Raw genomic sequence first — 17449 nt, forward strand, 5'->3', positions numbered from 1 at the left:
TATTTTGTATGTAGATTCTTAATTTTAGCCAAAGAAATAAAATATGAGATTGATTTTTATTTATTTTTTGTATGTGAGGAAACTTAAAGATTCATCAGGGGATCCGATAATTATTTCCCCACTGTAAAGGTACATTTTAGCTTTGTTTCAAATGTCAAAATTAAGGTTTTTGGATTTGGTTCCCATTCTTCATTTTTCAAAGAACGTGTCTCATGTAAATCTCTCTGCTGTTTCCACTAATTATTGTCACAAGACCTCAGCTGGATACAGCTGATTAGTCAGTCTTCCTCCTGACTAGCTTTTCTTGGATGATGTACTTGTTAGAGCAGTTTGTTCAATTACATTAAGCTGAAGCAGATTACAATGTCTTGGAAAAGTATCCATTTTTGTCACATTATAACCACAAACTTTAGTGTTTTATTGTCGGTTTTTGTCGTAGTCCAACACAAATTAGTACGAAACTGTAAAGAAAAAAAAACGTAAGCACAATTTTGAATTTTCTTATAAACGTCTAAAAATGTAGCAAGAATTCAGCTCTCTTTACTCTTTGTTTTCTTCCTTTAAATCATTAAGAATTAGCCTTATGTGTAATTCCTTAACCTAATATGTTGATCACCACTCATAGGACGCAGTGTAATGGCTCAAAAAATAACAAATACTGTGATGCTCAGGGCAAGAGTTGCTTTTCTACATGATCATTGTGTGTTGCATCTTCAGTGCGCTTCTAGAATTAACACTTCTAGAACTAAACCTAACCCTGCTGCTATGAAATATAATCTCTGCTGCCCAGATTTAGCATGTTATGACATTCATATACTGTCTTCAGTCAGAGGTTCTTTCCCATTTGTTGCAAGACTGACTGCTTCAGAGATCCTTCCTTCAACACCCAGAACGACTCTTTGAAGATATTTGGATGATATGAGTTACAGCTGATGTTTATGTACTCAAATGAAAGGTCAGATTTCTCAAAATGCCTTTAGTGTAATTTTATCCCATAAAAATGCTTGAATGTTCTGTAGCTTACTTTTTGAATTTGCATAACATTTACAAAAATGTATTTTCATTTAGTCACTGAAGGATATACATTTAGATTGCTAGAGAGGATATTCATTGAGAATTTATGATGTGAGAAACAAAATAATTTTAGTAAAAACAAAAAATACATTCTAAACCCCTGGAAATTATTTGTTGTGCGCAAAATATAGAAAAGTGTCAGAAAAAAGTTGAAAATATACATTACTGATTGACCAACAGTCGTCTTCGTGTTTTATTTAAGTTCGGGGGCATTATACAGAAATAAGAAACACAACGGGAAATATGATTCCAACTGCAGCTTTCTTAAAAATACAGACACATAATATAATAAAAAAAACAATCCCTCATTTGGCCATTTGGCAGGTATCCTTAAACATTGAAATAATAATAATAATAAAAAAGATTGCTAATAACCTAGCATTAAGACAATACCAAGTAAGTAAAAATAGAGGCTAACAGACCATTTGTCCAGAAAGCAGCTGATGTTTTAATGACTGTCGAGTGCTAAATATTGGATTAGGTGTTTCCAGGATTGGTGGTGTAAATGATTATTATGTGCTAATATTTAACGATGACATTGGTGACACCCTGGATCTCAGTTACATTACTTTCAGACCTTCGTTTGTGCCTGGTGATGTGGTTTTCATATTCATACTGATGGTAGATGGGCATTAGGCTAACAGGTTTAGCAGGCTGAGGCTAACCGGAGTGCTCCGTGCTTTTACCTGCTGCTGGGAAGGCACGGCGGAAATATAAGAAAACACACTGAGTAAAGGTAAGAATGAACGATCGGTCCGTGCGTTTATAAACCGAGTGGTGAGTTGTTTCTCTTTGTTTTTTGTTTAGTTTTTTTCTTCCGGGTTGGTTCTGGGTCAGTCCGGGTCTTGGGAAGGCCTGAGGTTTAAGGTAGAAACGGTGATAGAAATGCTACTGCTGCGCCTTCTTCGCTTGAGCCTCTGCTTCCTGGTGACAAACAAAGAGGGAGACAGAAGAAGAGGAAGGGTATGTTACACTAAAATGGAGGATATCGGTTTAAAGATCTGCTGTAGAGGACGGCTCTGTTTCTACGGCAACCGGCACGCCTGCAGTTCCTGCTGCGGCCGACAGGAGGTGTCAGTGAGCAAGAGAGAAGATACTGTGGGGTGAGGATGCGGTTTGTTGGACAGATGAATTGTGTGGTAATTATAAACGTGTTTTCTGAGCCGAAATTAACACAGTTTTATTTAGAGGTGTTCTGTGTGGTTATACTGCAGCACTGCCTATTCGCAGAAAGATGTGTTTTTGTTTTATGAGCTCACCTTCGAACCTGGAGGAGCAGTCAGGCCCAGAAATGCATACACAGCGTTGTCCTCTCTGGCGTCGAAGAAGGCCTCATAGTTCTGGAGTAAAAAAAAAAAAAGAGAGAAGCAGCAACAGTTCAGTCGGTTCAGGGTTATGGTTATCAACTCATCTACATCTAAACAGCATCCTCTAAAATGGAATGTTTCAAAATGCACAGCGCCTTGAAAGGGTATTCATTTTATTGAGATTGTATGTGGTCAGCTAACACAAAGTAGCATATAAATGGGGAAAAACAAAAATCTGAAATGTGTGGCATGTTTCTGTTCAGCCAACACTATGTAGAAGGACATTTTGGCGCAGTTATAGCTACAAGTAGTTAAGTGTATATGAAGGTTTTGCTCATTCTTTTCCAAAAGCAGCTTTGTTGGAGAGTGTATGACTAGTACTTTGACTAGGCCATGCTAACATGCTTTTAAACTGAGCTGATCCAATGTCTCTCAGGCAGTCATGTTAAATACTAATAATTTATCTAACATAAATTATTTACATTATTTTTATGTTAAATAAATTAACATAAAGAGTTTATGTTAATTTATTTCACATCTAAAAATCTGGGAGACTTTTAAATTCTGAATTTAAAAGTCTCCCTATTTGATTTCATTCACATTTTATCTGTAGGTCTCAGATCTCTAGGTACAGTTATATTTTATCACAATAAGGTTTGATTATATTTTCTTTTATGAGTTTGAGGCAGCTGGAATTCCTTGGAGAGATGTTTTAGAAGAATATATAGGGAACATTCTGATATTTTTGACTTGATAATTTACTGTATGAATTAAAAAAAACTGAAGGCATAATAAGCTAAATGCTCCTACTTACACTTCTTTCAGTCTACACAATGCCTGGTTTTAGTTGTTTTAGTTTTCTTTTCTTGACCGTAATACATGGAAAAATTTTACACATCATTTTGCAGCACACTGTAAGCGACTGCCACGCCACTGTGGTTTGATGAATGATGTTGCGTAAGTTTTCACAGCCAATCTAATCGCTGAGGTTAGAGAACAGCTGACATGAGCAAGACGCCCGTACTCCCCCACGTCCCGTTTGGTCGGACAGAGTCGCTCACATTCCTGGTTCCTCACTCCGTCTCGGTCCTTTTATATTCCCTCCTTTTTCTCCCACGCACTCAAACACGCCCTCCAGCTGCAGATGTTCTGGGAAATCGCTCCGCTCTTTTGTCTGTGACATTTAATACAACCTGCAAGTGCAGTTTCACCTTCAGCCACGCAGGACTCCTGCAAACAGTCAGCATGCTTTTAGCGGCAGCGTTCACGCCGTGCTGACATGCTGTGTCGCTAAACAGCATCCCTGAGCGGAGCAAAAGAATAAAGAAATGAAAAAACTGAATTTAATATTTTGTTTCAGAAGATAACTTATGTGTGCATTTGTTTTTGTTTTGGCCTGGTTATGTAAGCATTTTACTAATAGAAAAATGAGCAAAAACGTCACAGAACTGGTCTCTGGTTAATGTGGTTAAGTTAACTATTCACTATTTACTTTCATTACCTGGTGATGTGACTTAATTGAAGCTCTGTTCATGTCCATGAATATATTTTCCTTCTGCTCAGACGGTCAGATAATGATGTCACAGAATCTGTTTGCAGTCTAATGCTGACTGAGTAATATGCAAAACTTTATGGAAATGTTTTCGCTAAAAAAGACTATCTTTTATTAGGTACCAGTACACAAAAATCCCAGTTTGGTACGTACATATAAACAAAAAAAATTCAATATGCTTCAGTGCTACAAACCTGACCAGAGATTTGCTTTTAGTACCTGCGTTCCCATTGACCATATATTTGTTGAAAACATGGCAATTTCGGAAATGAATGTAATTTTTTTCTACGTAAAGCTTTTGCGCCAGGATGAGGTAGTTTTTGAAATCAATATATTTCGCGACACTGCAATGGAATCGCATCCGTGATCAACAACCGGATGTTCCTACTGGTGGAAAAGACAAAGAAGACGACAGGAAGTGGAAATAAGAGCCTGACGGCGCTCCGTGTTTTTTAATGATGTCGTATGAACAGCTTTATTCACGTGTGATTTTAATCGTGTTTCTTATTTAATGGAAAGACCGCAATTGCACTTTTTTTCTTTTCGACATTAGCCGAATTTTGACAAAAATAATTTGCGCACATTTGTAACGGAAACACAGCTATTTTATCGGTTAATAAAATCACTTCATAACACTAAAATCCCTAATTATGATGTAATTGTGGGTTCTTTTAAGAAGTTTTTACGGATATTTGCCAACAGAAATCGCTTAGATCACTTGAGAGTTTGTCTAATAAACAAACTGCGACATGTAAAATATGTACTTGAATGCATCGTAGCAGCACAGCTGGTCATAAAAGACGGCGGTTCTATTTTCAGGCTCTTTACACATAATTACTGAGAGTCCCAACAAGTATGGAGGTACCAAAAAGAACCCCTCCTCACAAATGATTTCTTCCTTAATATCTTCACTAATAAGCAAAAATGAAAATATGAGTTGGAGTTTAAGATAAATTTGTCTTCACATTTATCTTAAACATAGGAAAGGTGGTTTTAACGTCTCCAGTCGGCCTCACCCCGCAGTATTTTTCTTCATTAAAGATCTGAGGGGGCAGAGGGTTCCCCGTGGCAGGTCGTGACTCCTCCGGTACGTTCTCCCTCATCCACTTCCTGTTGGCCTCGTTGGCCGCAATGTCGCACTCCTCGTACTCGATTTTATTGGCCGCCAGGAAGCCCATCACGTCCTGCTGCTGCTTTTTAATCTGCGTTTAGGGGCGGAGATGGAAAAAAAAGAGAGAGAGAAAGAAGGAAGCTGTCAGTTATTAGTTGTAAAATTAGGAGGAAGCGCAGGGTTCACCGCTCTGTCACCAGTCTGCTGCAGAGAGGAGGAAACGTCTACGATGAGATAAACAGAGCTAAGGAAGTTGCTCTGTTGCTAGGTTACCACGTTGTTCCTGAAAAGTGGGTGAAGATAAGTAAGCATTACTAGCGGTAGGTAGACACACTGGATTTTATTTGCAAAGAAAACCAAAAAAGGGAAATTAATCTACCTACAGTCAAAATGTCACTAAGGAATGTAATTAAAACACAAGAAATAAAGTTTTTAGTATTTTCCACATAGTTGTTAGCAACAAAGAAAACGTTGCACTATTTTCTTTGTGACTGAAGTCACATATGTTAATATTTAGTGATGAACTCTGACCTGAACCTTCAGAGTCACATAAGGACAGTTACAAAGTCGGCCTTCTGTCACCTGAAGAACATTCCCAGGATTAAAGAATCAAAGTTCCAACAAGATCTTGAGAAAGAAAATGTGGCACCATGCGTTTATCTTTAGTCGCATCTATTACTGCAACAGTGTCCTCAAAAAAACAAATCAAATCAATCCTCCAGCTGCAGCTGATCCAGAACGCAGCTGCTGCTGGAGTTCTGACTAAAACCAGGAAGATGGAGCACATCAACCCGGTTCTAAAGTCCATACACTCTCCCATAGCTCAGAGAATAGACTTTAAAATAGTGTTGTTTATAAATCACCTTATAAACTTAGCAATAAATTATATTAAGGACCTGCTGCTGTTGTATCAACCTTCCAGGCCTCTTAGTTTCTGCGGTTCTGGTCTGCTCCGCGTACCCAGAACCAGAACCAAACGTAAAGGAGCAGCATTATGTTTTTATGCATCACTAATCTGGAACAAGCCTTTAAAACCATTTATAAGGCTAAAAAAAAGGCTAGAATCGATCTTCTTAGTTGACCTTGAGCAATAATAACTGGAGCATTGCTTACGTCTAGTCTTCATTTCAATATTCTGCTGTACTTTTTGGATGATTTTGATGATGATGTTTTAGATAATGTAATATTTGTTGGTTTTGTGTTTGTTTTACGTCCTCATCACGTTTATTAATTGTGTTATGCTTGTACCATGTACAGCACTTTGCTGCTGAAACGTGCTTTACAAATACATCTGATTTAGCTTGACTCCGGAAAGGTAATTTGAAAAAATAACCCGCACACATTTCCTTAATGTGGAGGCAGTTGAATATTTCTCTTCCTGTCTGGGTTTTTCGTGTAGGTGTGAACCTTTTCGACAGGCATTTCTGCCAACAGCCTGTCTGTTCCATCCACTCATCCCGTTTGCCTCTTCTGCTAAATATCTGTCCTGTTACAATAAAGACAGCAGGCCTCTCCTAACCCTAACTCTAACCTGAAAGGAGGAACAAAGTGCAACTCTTCAGCCAAAAGAAAGTGAAACTGTCTCCGGATTGACATGGCTTCAGATCGAATCTCTTCTAAAGCAAATCATTGTGTTTTGTTTTACGTTTTAGCACAAAGGATCCTAAGAAGACAGACACAGAGGCTGAAAATTAAGACTTTAATTCTTGCGGTTTTTCTTCTCAAGATGTCGATATGTGAGAGAGAGTGTGTGTGTGTCAGGGCAGTCCAATAGGCTCCCAGTGGGTGTGTGTAAGAAGGGAGGATGGCCCTACAAGGCCAGACGGAAACAAGAGCTCCTCTGGGACTCGAGAGGAGGTAACTGGTCAAACATGAGCCAAATAAGGCCTTCTGCGAGGAGAAACCCACACATATCCCACTCTCGGCTGCACACGCTGCATTCACACACATAAACGCAGCTTCGCCACAAAACCAACACCTGGGGATCAAGCCACCACCGCCGGCGTCGCCCCGGCAGCTCCGACTGCCCCCTCCGTTACGTGGGCTCCTCCCAGTGTTTTATGGCATCCAGATGAAGACAGGTAGATTATCTGACAACCGTCTGCTGAGAAAACAGCGAGGCATATAAACCGGTGCTGGCAGATTAGCAGCGGCACAGTGTGAATTAATGACCGGGCTGGAAAAGGGGGCAAAGTCCCAAAAGCCAGCATGCTACAGGAACCGGCATGGGGCTAAAGCAGCCGAGCAGAAAGCCACACACTCACACGTTTGACAGAGCCTGTCTCCACAAACACACACACACACACACACACACACACACACACACACACACACACACACACACACACACACACACACACACATTTGTACTTCGTATAACTCAATTCTGCGTCGCCTCCAACAGACTGACCTGGTCCTAAATCCCAATGATGGCACATTTGTCTTTTCTCCTACATGTTAGCTAACTCTGGGCTCAAAAAGCATGCGCATTGTGCCGTTGCCAAGCAAAATTAATTTGTGGGACAAACTGGCCACATGCCATCTGCCTCTTGCTCTAATTGCTCAGTGGGAACTCCCTGCTCTACCCATTGGAAATGCTCTCTGCTGTCCTCTGCCCTGACTCGAGCCTCTGGCGATTTTGGCAAGGAGGGAAACAAACCATCCTTGTCTTCAGGAATGGTGATAGGCAGGAATTTTCCTCCTTGTCCCTCGTGCTGTGTCAGGTCTATTTCTTCTAAAGATTATTTTCTGTTCTGTTGGTTTGTTTTGAAGGGATGGAGAGTGTTTGGGCCTCGTCTGGAACTGCCAAGCTTTCTAGCATTTGCTTGAACGTCTGTAATGCTGACTAAAAACAGCCTTCACATCTCCAAATCCGACTTTTCTTTCTTCGAATAATTGGGTTGATTGCTCCGAAAATTTGAGAAGGTTTTCACACTATGATCAGTTTTATAGGCTAATTTATTTATTTACTTTTTTTTTTTTTTGAAAATTTAATTTTTGGTAAATCTGAGTTCTTTTTTTTTCCACCAATGCACTTCCTGGGTTTGTTTCATAGCCGCCATCTTGTTTGACGAGTGTATTTTACAACTTATGTTTATTTGGACTTTGAATTCAGGCAAACTTTATGAGACAATATTAGGGTCAGGCTTTGATTTTTGTTTTCTAATTTAAGAGAATAAATTCATAATATCACGAGAATGGAATCTTAATATGAGGAGAACGAAGCAGAAGTTTTGTGAGAACGACACAAAAATGAGGACCATCTTGTGAAGTTGTACTTTGAAGCAAGTTTTAAAGATGATACTTAGTAGAAATATTTAGAGTTTTGCCACATCAGCATCAAGTCATCCCTCAGCAGCTGGACTTGGAAACAATTGTTCAAACAACTGTGTCTGTTTGGAAGAAAGAACCAGAGAAACTGAGCTGGTTAGTCTGATCCTGATAACTCAATCCAATCGGTTTTCTCATTTAAAAAGTCTCTTTTCTCGTCATCATATGACTATTTTTTTTTCCTGCTAGAGTCACGTCTCTATTCTGGTAATAACATGACTGTATTCTTGTAATTAAACAAAAATTCCCTTAGCCCGGCCCCAATGCGCCGTCGTGCAACTCACATAATCAAAACAGGGATGATTGAAATAAAACCACTCTTTGAAAATATCTCTCCTTTTGAATTTCTCCTTTAGAGAAGAAAGCAAGAAAAACAAATCGATAAAAAAAACAAACGGTAACCTGATCTGGTATGAAAATAGTCAGTGATTTTATTTTTAAGCCACGTCGCCCCGTTGTAACATCTAATTGACTTTGGTTATCCGAATGTTTTGAGGTGCTTTCAGCAAACACCGCTTCTCTTTATCCCTTCAAATATCCCAAATATTTAGCTGGACTGCCAAGAGAACGCTTTGCCACCGAGGTGTCCGACATTTCTCCTGAGTCAGAACATCAGAACAAACATTTTCTGTTTATGTTTTTTCTTTAATATGTTAGGAAAGGTCTTGGTCGTTTAGTTGAAACCGACACGTGAACATTTCATAATTAAAATCAGAATATTTAAAGGGATCTCTTTAATTTTTCAAATATGTCTCTCCTCTTTCCTTGTGCAGTTCAGGTGCAATCTATTTCTCTAGAATGGTACGAAATGACAGCGCGGCAGTGGGGTTTTTTCTGTAACAGACAGAGACTGTTACACCACTGCTGTGTGGCTTCCAGGCTGCAAACCTGCAGCGTTTTTAAAGCCTGATTTGCCTGACCCAGCCTTTGTGTTGGAGCATCTCAGGTTGCAAAGAAAACAGGATGCAAATATCCTGATAGATCAACAGAAATGCAAACAAGGAACAGAAAAGAAAAACGATCATCCCAGTGTTGATTCTCTGGTGGAGATGGTTGTGTGCAGTTTGAAACAGATCCTGTTGCTGGAAGGACAGCGCAGTGTAAGGACAATGGCGCTTTATCGATACATTATCGTCGTGTAAACAAGGATAGAGATTGCAATCAACACATATTTTCCTCTTTATGTCCCATCATCGTGTTGTCTCCATGGCGGCCAGGAGCTTAACCACCCCGGTCACTGAGATCTCAATTGGGTGTTGGCAGCTTGGCAGCTGACCTAACATTTCTTTAACATGCAGTTTGAATTCATTACCCATAAAATATAGGAGTTTACCAAGTATTGCCTTTGCGAGTCAGACCTTTCTGAACCGTGTTACTGTGACCATTGTTTTCATAAATCACTCCAGTTGCTGGAGAGGTACGGAAACGTACTGACAATTATTTGGCAATGATCTATTTGACGTTATACATTTGAATTTTTCTAATTTTTACAACTCTAAAGACATGATTGATTGTTTTTGATAACTTTGATAAAACATGGCATGCTTTCACATCTGGATGACCAGTTTAGTTTCTCGTGGTGTATTCAACAACTACAATTTTCACATGTCCTATCAAATATCAAAAATCTTCAGAAAGAGTAGGAGCTTCTTAAAAAGACAGAGGCCCAATTTCAAGGCGATAAACTGCAAAGTCAAATAGCTTCTTAAGTTATGTTTGACATATGCATTTTTATAACAACTGAAGGTAACATAGTTACTTCACTGTGCTATATGTGTCTGGAAAATACATAACACTGCCCCTTTAACTTGTTGTAGAGGTCCATCAATATATCAGTGCCACATTACTTGGTGGAAAGGCAACATGACTGCTGAGGATTAGTTGATCATTGATATAAAAAACACAAGCAATGTGGAAATAAATCTGACAAATCAGAGTTTAATTACAAAGATTTGAACGCATTGAAAAAGTTAACGAAATTAATAATTTTTTTTTCTTTCCTTACAAAAGTTCCAGACAGAACCTTGAATTAATGCCTTGTTTCTGGCATGCCCCTTAATCTGACGCACAAGCGACATCCACAAACAACAATGACAGATGATAAAGTTGCTTCTCTTGACTGGCCAGTGGTTAATTTTTGCTTAAAAATTGCCTGAATACATGCTGGGAAATATTATTGTTACATTCAAGATGCACTAAAAGGAGTTAGCCTATTAGTGAAACTATTCAAGCCTAAAATAGCATCTTGATGCTAAACATGTAGCATCAGCACAGACATAGCGCTAACGTCAGCATCCACACTCCACATATCTAAAGACTTTTCTTTTTAAAAAGTGACATAAATAATCAGGAGTTCCTGATACATTTGAAAGCTGGATGGGTGTAGTACCATTTCTGCACCAATCTGAGGGTTGAATGACCTAAATAACAAATTAAAAACAATAAATGTCTTCGGTGTTGAGCTGATATGTCTATATGTTCAATAATTTGACAGAAAAGAGGGTTTTTAAATTGAAAACACTGCGTATTTTGTCAATGTATGGTGTTTGATTAAAATGATTATTAATTACAGACCCGGCAATTAACTGTGTTAGAAATTTCAACCGAGTCCCACCACTAGTAAATTAATAGAACTACTACAGGGAAAATACAGTGCATAAGTTTTTCTCAGAAAACTTTCTAACAGGATTTCATCGTACCAAGATAACCCTGATTGCCTTTTGAATTGCATGCGTTTTCACAAGACAAACACAATTATTCCCCAGGATATAACAAGATATATTAAGATACAGTTTTGGATCAACATTTCCTTCATTTTACATCAAAATATCCTGATGTGCTAATATTTCTTCAACAGATCCAATACAGACGAAATCCGTTGTTTATTTCTGGATATGGAAAAGTTGGGCCCGTCTGACATTGCTGCAGATATTTAACATTTTTAAGGAGGACTGTGCTCATCTAAAGGTGTAGGACGTGGAATGTGCAGCATCATGCACCATGGTTTGCATTCCACCACATCTCCCCCAGGGAGCTTTGGTCCGGCGTGAGATCAGATCCAGGCCTGATCAATCCCAGAAAAAGGTCAGCTGTTAACTCACGGCGTAGACAACTGCTAGACAATAGCGGCCATTGATTGGATGAACTGTGTCCAACAACGCGGGCTTAGATCAATGAGGCTGAGACTGATTTTCTGCTGACCCAGAACCGGCGTCGGTTTGTGTTTGGTTCAATCAGGTAGAAAAGAAAACACACTGAAACACCGTGACCTTTCTAATCCAACGCAGGCCCAATTTTTAAACCTGCCCTCTGAGCTAAAGGAAACAAGAAATAACCCCGGCCCCATGTGTTTCTAATGGATAAAGGTTTGTTGCAATTAGATGTAGCCTGATTTCCACCATAAACAACCACTTACTGGAATGTGGTGACTAGTAGCCGCCCCCACCCAGTCCTCAGCTCAGTCAGCACTGCCACAAGAGGGTCTTACGTCGACATCCTGTACGGGTTCCCTGCCACCACCCAAAGGTACGATGAAAAGGAATAGTTTCTACCGCAAACTGCCTGGCTAGCCACAGCAGTCATTAATCACAAAGCTAATTTAGAACCAACAGGGCGCCAAGTGTGGCGTACCTGACACAAGCAAGGTACGACAAGGTACTCGTGAACATGTTCATGAGTTATATTACTCATTTATTGAGGCAATGAGGAAGCAGTTCAACTGTGCGACTGTTGAGCATAAATGGAAATAAGAGCAGGAAAGGTTCCTTAGTTGTGGCTAATGTTTTGCTTTGTTCCTTCAGTAAAATTTCCCTTTCAGGTTGCCCTTGTTTGTCTACAGACTAGTAGGACTCGTGCAGGTGTGCAAAACATTTGCATCTGTAGATTTGGGTAAAACTACACCTTTTGCTTTCCAAATGCGACTTCATCGTGACCTCGAGAATGCAGGGTAATATCCAAAAGATAATGCCTGTGCTATTCCAGGAAGACTGCTGGCATTGTGACCTAATAAGCTGTACCTTTTGTGAACTCATTTTTATATACTCCTTTGGAAGAAGCACTGGAAGAACTTCCTAGAGAACTTCCTAGAAGACAAGGCAACGTACTTCCTGAAGTGATTCAAACTGTAGCTGGAAATACAACAAAGGACGTTCTCCTCAGGTTGGAAAGTCGTATACTAAATGAGACTAACACATATCAAGATTTCCCCTCACCTCCTGCCTTTATTACGTCCTACAACTTTTTCATCTTTGGGTTACAACAGGGAATAGAGACAAAAGCAGAGATGTGAGAGTCTATCAAACATCCAAGAGAGGCATGCAACACTTGGCTATCTTTCAAAATAAGTGGCCCATAGTGAGTTTGACTTACGACTGAGTCATGGACAATATTTCAGACATGAGGAATGCACCTGTAACAAAAGTCTTCCAACTATAAAAATAAGCTTAATCTCCGTGATAATCAATCAAAAAATATGACAAAAGCTAAGGGTCTGGACCTCTCTAAAAGGTGCATCTCTAATTTTAACATGCCTTACGCTGTTGTAGGTTCTTAGTCGTCGAGGACACGGCAATCCTAAGTACCTAAACACAAAGCAGATGGACTTCTTCTCTTGCCTCACCTCTGACTCAAAAGGCGTCTTCAGTTCTAATCATGGATTAAGAGCTTCAGGTGTATCAGTGGTAGCCAGAACCATCTGATCATTCCACCAATCCCTTTAAATTCATATAGAAGAAAACAGGAAGAAAGCCGTCACTTGTTATGGAGATTAAAACCCGTCGGTGAGAACTACGATGATTGGAAGAGTTTACACGCAAAGCATAGGCTCAAGATGGTATTTTGGAAATAATCCTACTCATCTCCTTGCTCTTAACTGTTCTGTCGTTCTGTGACACAGAGTGCACCACAGGAAAGAGATGGTATAAAATACATTTTCAGTCATGCATTTGGTCAAACCTTTGACTAAATCAGCAAGAATGTAGTTTCATGGCAGAATAGGTCAAGATAACTAGATAGAAGTAACGTTATGATACCGTTTGACCCATCAAGCAGTGCAGGGTGTGTGTGTATGTTTGTGCACACAGAGCATAAGGTCGTCCACTTGTTCCAGCAGACGGTACTGTAGACGGATCAATGAGAGGAAATGCTGCAGCCCAGACTTACAACAACATACTGAAGGCAATCTGGACTCCAAACTCTGCCCACCCTGACTCCACAGGAAGTTCCGGTCCTGCAATTCTCCTTATCCATAGAGCCAATGCAAATGTCATTTGCTGTAATAGCCTCCCAGGACAGTCCAAATGAAAGAGGCTCTGTGTTTGATGGGTTTGTCTGTTTGGACCACAAACCTGGGTGTATTTTTAGGACTTTACAGATACCATAATATGAAGTAGGGACATACTTTCGAAGAGGAAGGGAAATTATACGTCCTTCAAAGACTGAATTATAAACTAGAATTTGCCTGAGCTGTGCATTGGTATTCAGCCACCTGAATCAAACTTCTTTTTTTTTTTTACAGGGGATTTATCTCCACCAACAGTGAAAGTTGTTGCCTTTCAAAATAGTTCAAATTTAGACATATTGGTTGTAGAGTCAACATAAAATTTCATTGATTGTTTCTTATCCTACTGCAAGTTCTCATTTGGATATAGGTAGGTTAGGAGTTTTATGCCATCCTAACCCATGAATATGCCTCAATCTAAACCATTCCACTGTAGCTTTGGCTGTATGTTTAGGGTCATTCTCCAGCTGTAGAGGTGAGCCTCCACCCCCAGACTCTAAACCTTTTCAAAGTACCGTGAACGCAACATTTGTGGTCGATGTGCGTTAGAAGTAACACGTCTTTGTCAGAATTCAACAGTAAACTAGTACGTAATGAGGACAAGAAGAAGTTGTGGTTTTCAGAAAGTCCTAAACTCTTCTCCTGGGCTGCAGCTGCTACTCTGAAAGTGAGGCCCTGGAGAATTGCATCACCATCATTCCAATCCACTCTGAAAGAAAGTTGCAAATCCGAAGCAAACACTCCTCAATGCTGCACAACCCTGAAGAGAATGTCTAACCTCTCTGCTTTCTGGAGCGAGCCAGACCCAAGCAGCGCTGGCTGGCATCAGGTGACACGGCGCTGAATCTCAAGACCGTTATTGATTTCCAGTTGTTTTTTTTTTTGTTTTTTGTTTTGTTTTTTTAAGTGATTGTTTTGCTTGTCATTTGGGGCGTTTCAGCTGAATAAAAAGGTCTGAATTGTCACATCCGGAAGCTGTGACTGTTACAAACCGCAGCTTAGAGAGAAGTGAGGTCTTGTCATGCCATATGCACTTCCTCTGTGTTTCTGCCTCTGTGGCAAAGTTAGCAAAAATCAAGAGTCGAGCCCCCCATGTGATTGCCCTAAACTTCTAGAAGAAAGCAGTCAAAATCTTTACTGATGATTCAGATGATTCTTTAAACAGCAAAATGTCAGTCTGGTGGAAACCAATCCAATCAAAGTTCACCTAACCCCTCCAGAAAAAAGAAAAAAAAATCCCTGGATCTTCTGAATAAATCATGCTTAAAGAAAAAAACAACAAACCTCCTGCAAACAAGTCATGCCATTGTTGTGTCCCTTACCGAGGTGGATCCGGAGGACGTTGCTATGTACACTTTGATCACCATCTTATATCCCTGATGCAGTCTATTATCACAGGCTGGCTGCTGTCGATGCGTGCTCCGTCGCAGGCCGATGGAGCAGCAGAGGCGCAATAACAGTAATGATAATTATTTTTTAAAAAAACTGGAAACTTCCAAGGCTGGGAAACCGAGAGAGTGTTCTTGCAGCGCAGACTATCTGCGCAAATGCTTCTGCTCTTAGCTCTGGATGGAGCTTGGCATTCCTCCTCCTCCAGTTCTCCGCCCCTTCTCTCTCTCTCTATTTCTCTCTCTCTCTCTCTCTCTCTCTCTCTCTCTCTCTCTCTGTAAGCCTCCGTCGAGCTCGAGGAGCACGCACGCGCAAACGCGCACGTGCAAAGGGCGATAGGGCTGTCAAGATGGCATCACTGCGAGGTTATGTTGTCTGAGAATATTTAAGCGTGGAGCCCTTTGTCTGAGCCAGACTCCATTTTTTTTCTTGAGCCCTGCGGCGCGTGTCAGAGAATGCTCCGGCGTGCACGCGCGTGGATCGTGAATAAAAAGTGAGGATATATGCTGTGATTTTTTTAAAGCCGTCTTTGTGTAGCAGTGCAGCTTGTGGAGGCAGCCACTTTTCATTAGACGGGCTTTGCAGGCCCCCTGCAGGCCTCAGCTGCGGGAATGTATGGAGAGCCAGAAGTGTCACAATTTAGTACATCAATAAATGACTGAAGTTAAAATCAATATATTGGATCATTTCAATAGAACTAAACATACATATTTTAAATAAAGAAATAAAAATACATTCTCATTTTACATTGATACCATACCTATCATACATGAGTATTTTTCTTAATTTTACATACAGTATATAGTTTTTTTTATTTCCTGGTGTCAAAATGCAGTACTCCAACAACTAAATGATTTGTCTAACAAAGATGTATCCATGTCTATCATTTTAAAATACGTATAAAAAATTAAAACAATTAATTGCAGTGATAATTATTTACATTTTTGAATAATTTACAAAACACATAATTGAGTGTGAGCACAGCTCACTAGGTTTGTATTCATCACATTAAATTAAACATACAGAAAGCATATCTAACTGTTATGTGTGATGTTAGCATGGCATTACATCAAATTTCCAAATTAATTAGACAAGAAGAATAGCTTATCAACTAAAAATACAAAAATTAATTTAATAAAAATGCAGTGTAGTAAAGAGTTAGTTACACCAAGACACTCATGTTAATAAAGTATAACAGATGATAAAATTAAAAAAGCACAAATACATGCTAATGTACAACGAGTACACTAACAAGACATCATGCTGTGCGCTCTGTGTCGTTCTCTCTTGAGATGCGGTGAGACATCTTTTGGCCTGAATGGGATGAGAACAGAAAAATTGGAGTTCCAAGATATTTCAATTTAATATTTTAATTTTGAGGGTCCTGAGCCCTCATTTTATATTCTTAGAGATAACACTAAACAGAGCCAAAACTGAACACAGACTAGTCAAGTTAGAGAGACTCAGATCTACATGACCAACACACACAGGGGCAACAAAAACTGTTCGTATGTGTGCGTCAGCTGGACTTTATTTCTGCTACCCACATGCGCTCACACCCAAAGAAATCACTGAGCACTTCAGAGAGGTAAAAATAAAATAAAATAAAGTCCTACAGTTCCTTCTGCAAGAAATATTCAGTTTGACCCTGGAAAAGACAATATAGGTCATTTGTTCACCCCTGAGCAGAAGTTCAGAGCAAGCAGCGCTCACTTCAACCTGCAGTGTAAAAAACAACATTATAATTTAAAACTTCTCAGAAGTGTGAGCACCTCTCCTAAATGTGTCCATGCACAACATCTTCACTGAGTAGCACACATTCTGTGCTGAAAGACCAGGATTTGAGGTGAGGACCTTCATGCTACAAGGCAACAGTGCTACCAATGCTTCCACCATGCAGCCCAGCTTGAAACCAAATGTCATCTATTATGCCATTAAATTAATAAAATATATTTCAAAAAAGGAGAATGTCCAATTTGCCTCATTTTGCTAAGGAAGTCTGCCTGACATAGTAAAGCAGGCGGACCCATGATGCTGGTTTCTAAGCTGTCAGAACAAAACATTTGGAAAAAAGGAGAAAAAATATCAAACTTTGTTCTTTTCAATGTTAGCATCTACATTTTAAATTTTAAATTTAAATAGAGCAGATTATTCAGGTCGGAAGTCAATTGGCATATATCATCAGGTAGAGTGATGCTTTCTAGAGATAGTCTTATAATCAGTCACCTGACTGAAACATCTCATAAAAGATTAATCATAAAGGCTACAAAGAGTCCAAAACTGACAACCGCTATGCATTAAGGGTAGATACTCCACTTGAGCCTTTTATATATTTATTACAAACAAAGTTGTTGTGTTTTTTTGTTTTTGTTTTTTTTTTTTTTTGCTTTAAGCACTTTAAGGTTTTG

The 17449-nt window shown here is 39.5% G+C and overlaps 1 protein-coding gene across 1 annotated transcript; it reads right to left on the reverse strand.

The window, feature by feature from the left end:
- Positions 1-1240: 1240 nt before the first annotated feature.
- On the reverse strand, positions 1241-15220 carry sh3bgrl (SH3 domain binding glutamate-rich protein like). The gene is made up of 4 exons (XM_014978950.2): positions 14975-15220; positions 4950-5135; positions 2334-2414; positions 1241-1998 (listed from the first exon to the last, which is right to left on the reverse strand). Exons 1-4 carry the CDS (start codon positions 15017-15019, stop codon positions 1963-1965), a joined length of 348 nt encoding a protein of 115 aa, XP_014834436.1. The 5' UTR covers positions 15020-15220; the 3' UTR covers positions 1241-1962.
- Positions 15221-17449: the final 2229 nt, after the last annotated feature.

This window comes from Poecilia mexicana, unplaced genomic scaffold (assembly GCF_051168715.1).
Source record: "Poecilia mexicana isolate PSO_F unplaced genomic scaffold, ASM5116871v1 scaffold_10, whole genome shotgun sequence".
NCBI lineage: Eukaryota > Metazoa > Chordata > Actinopteri > Cyprinodontiformes > Poeciliidae > Poecilia > Poecilia mexicana.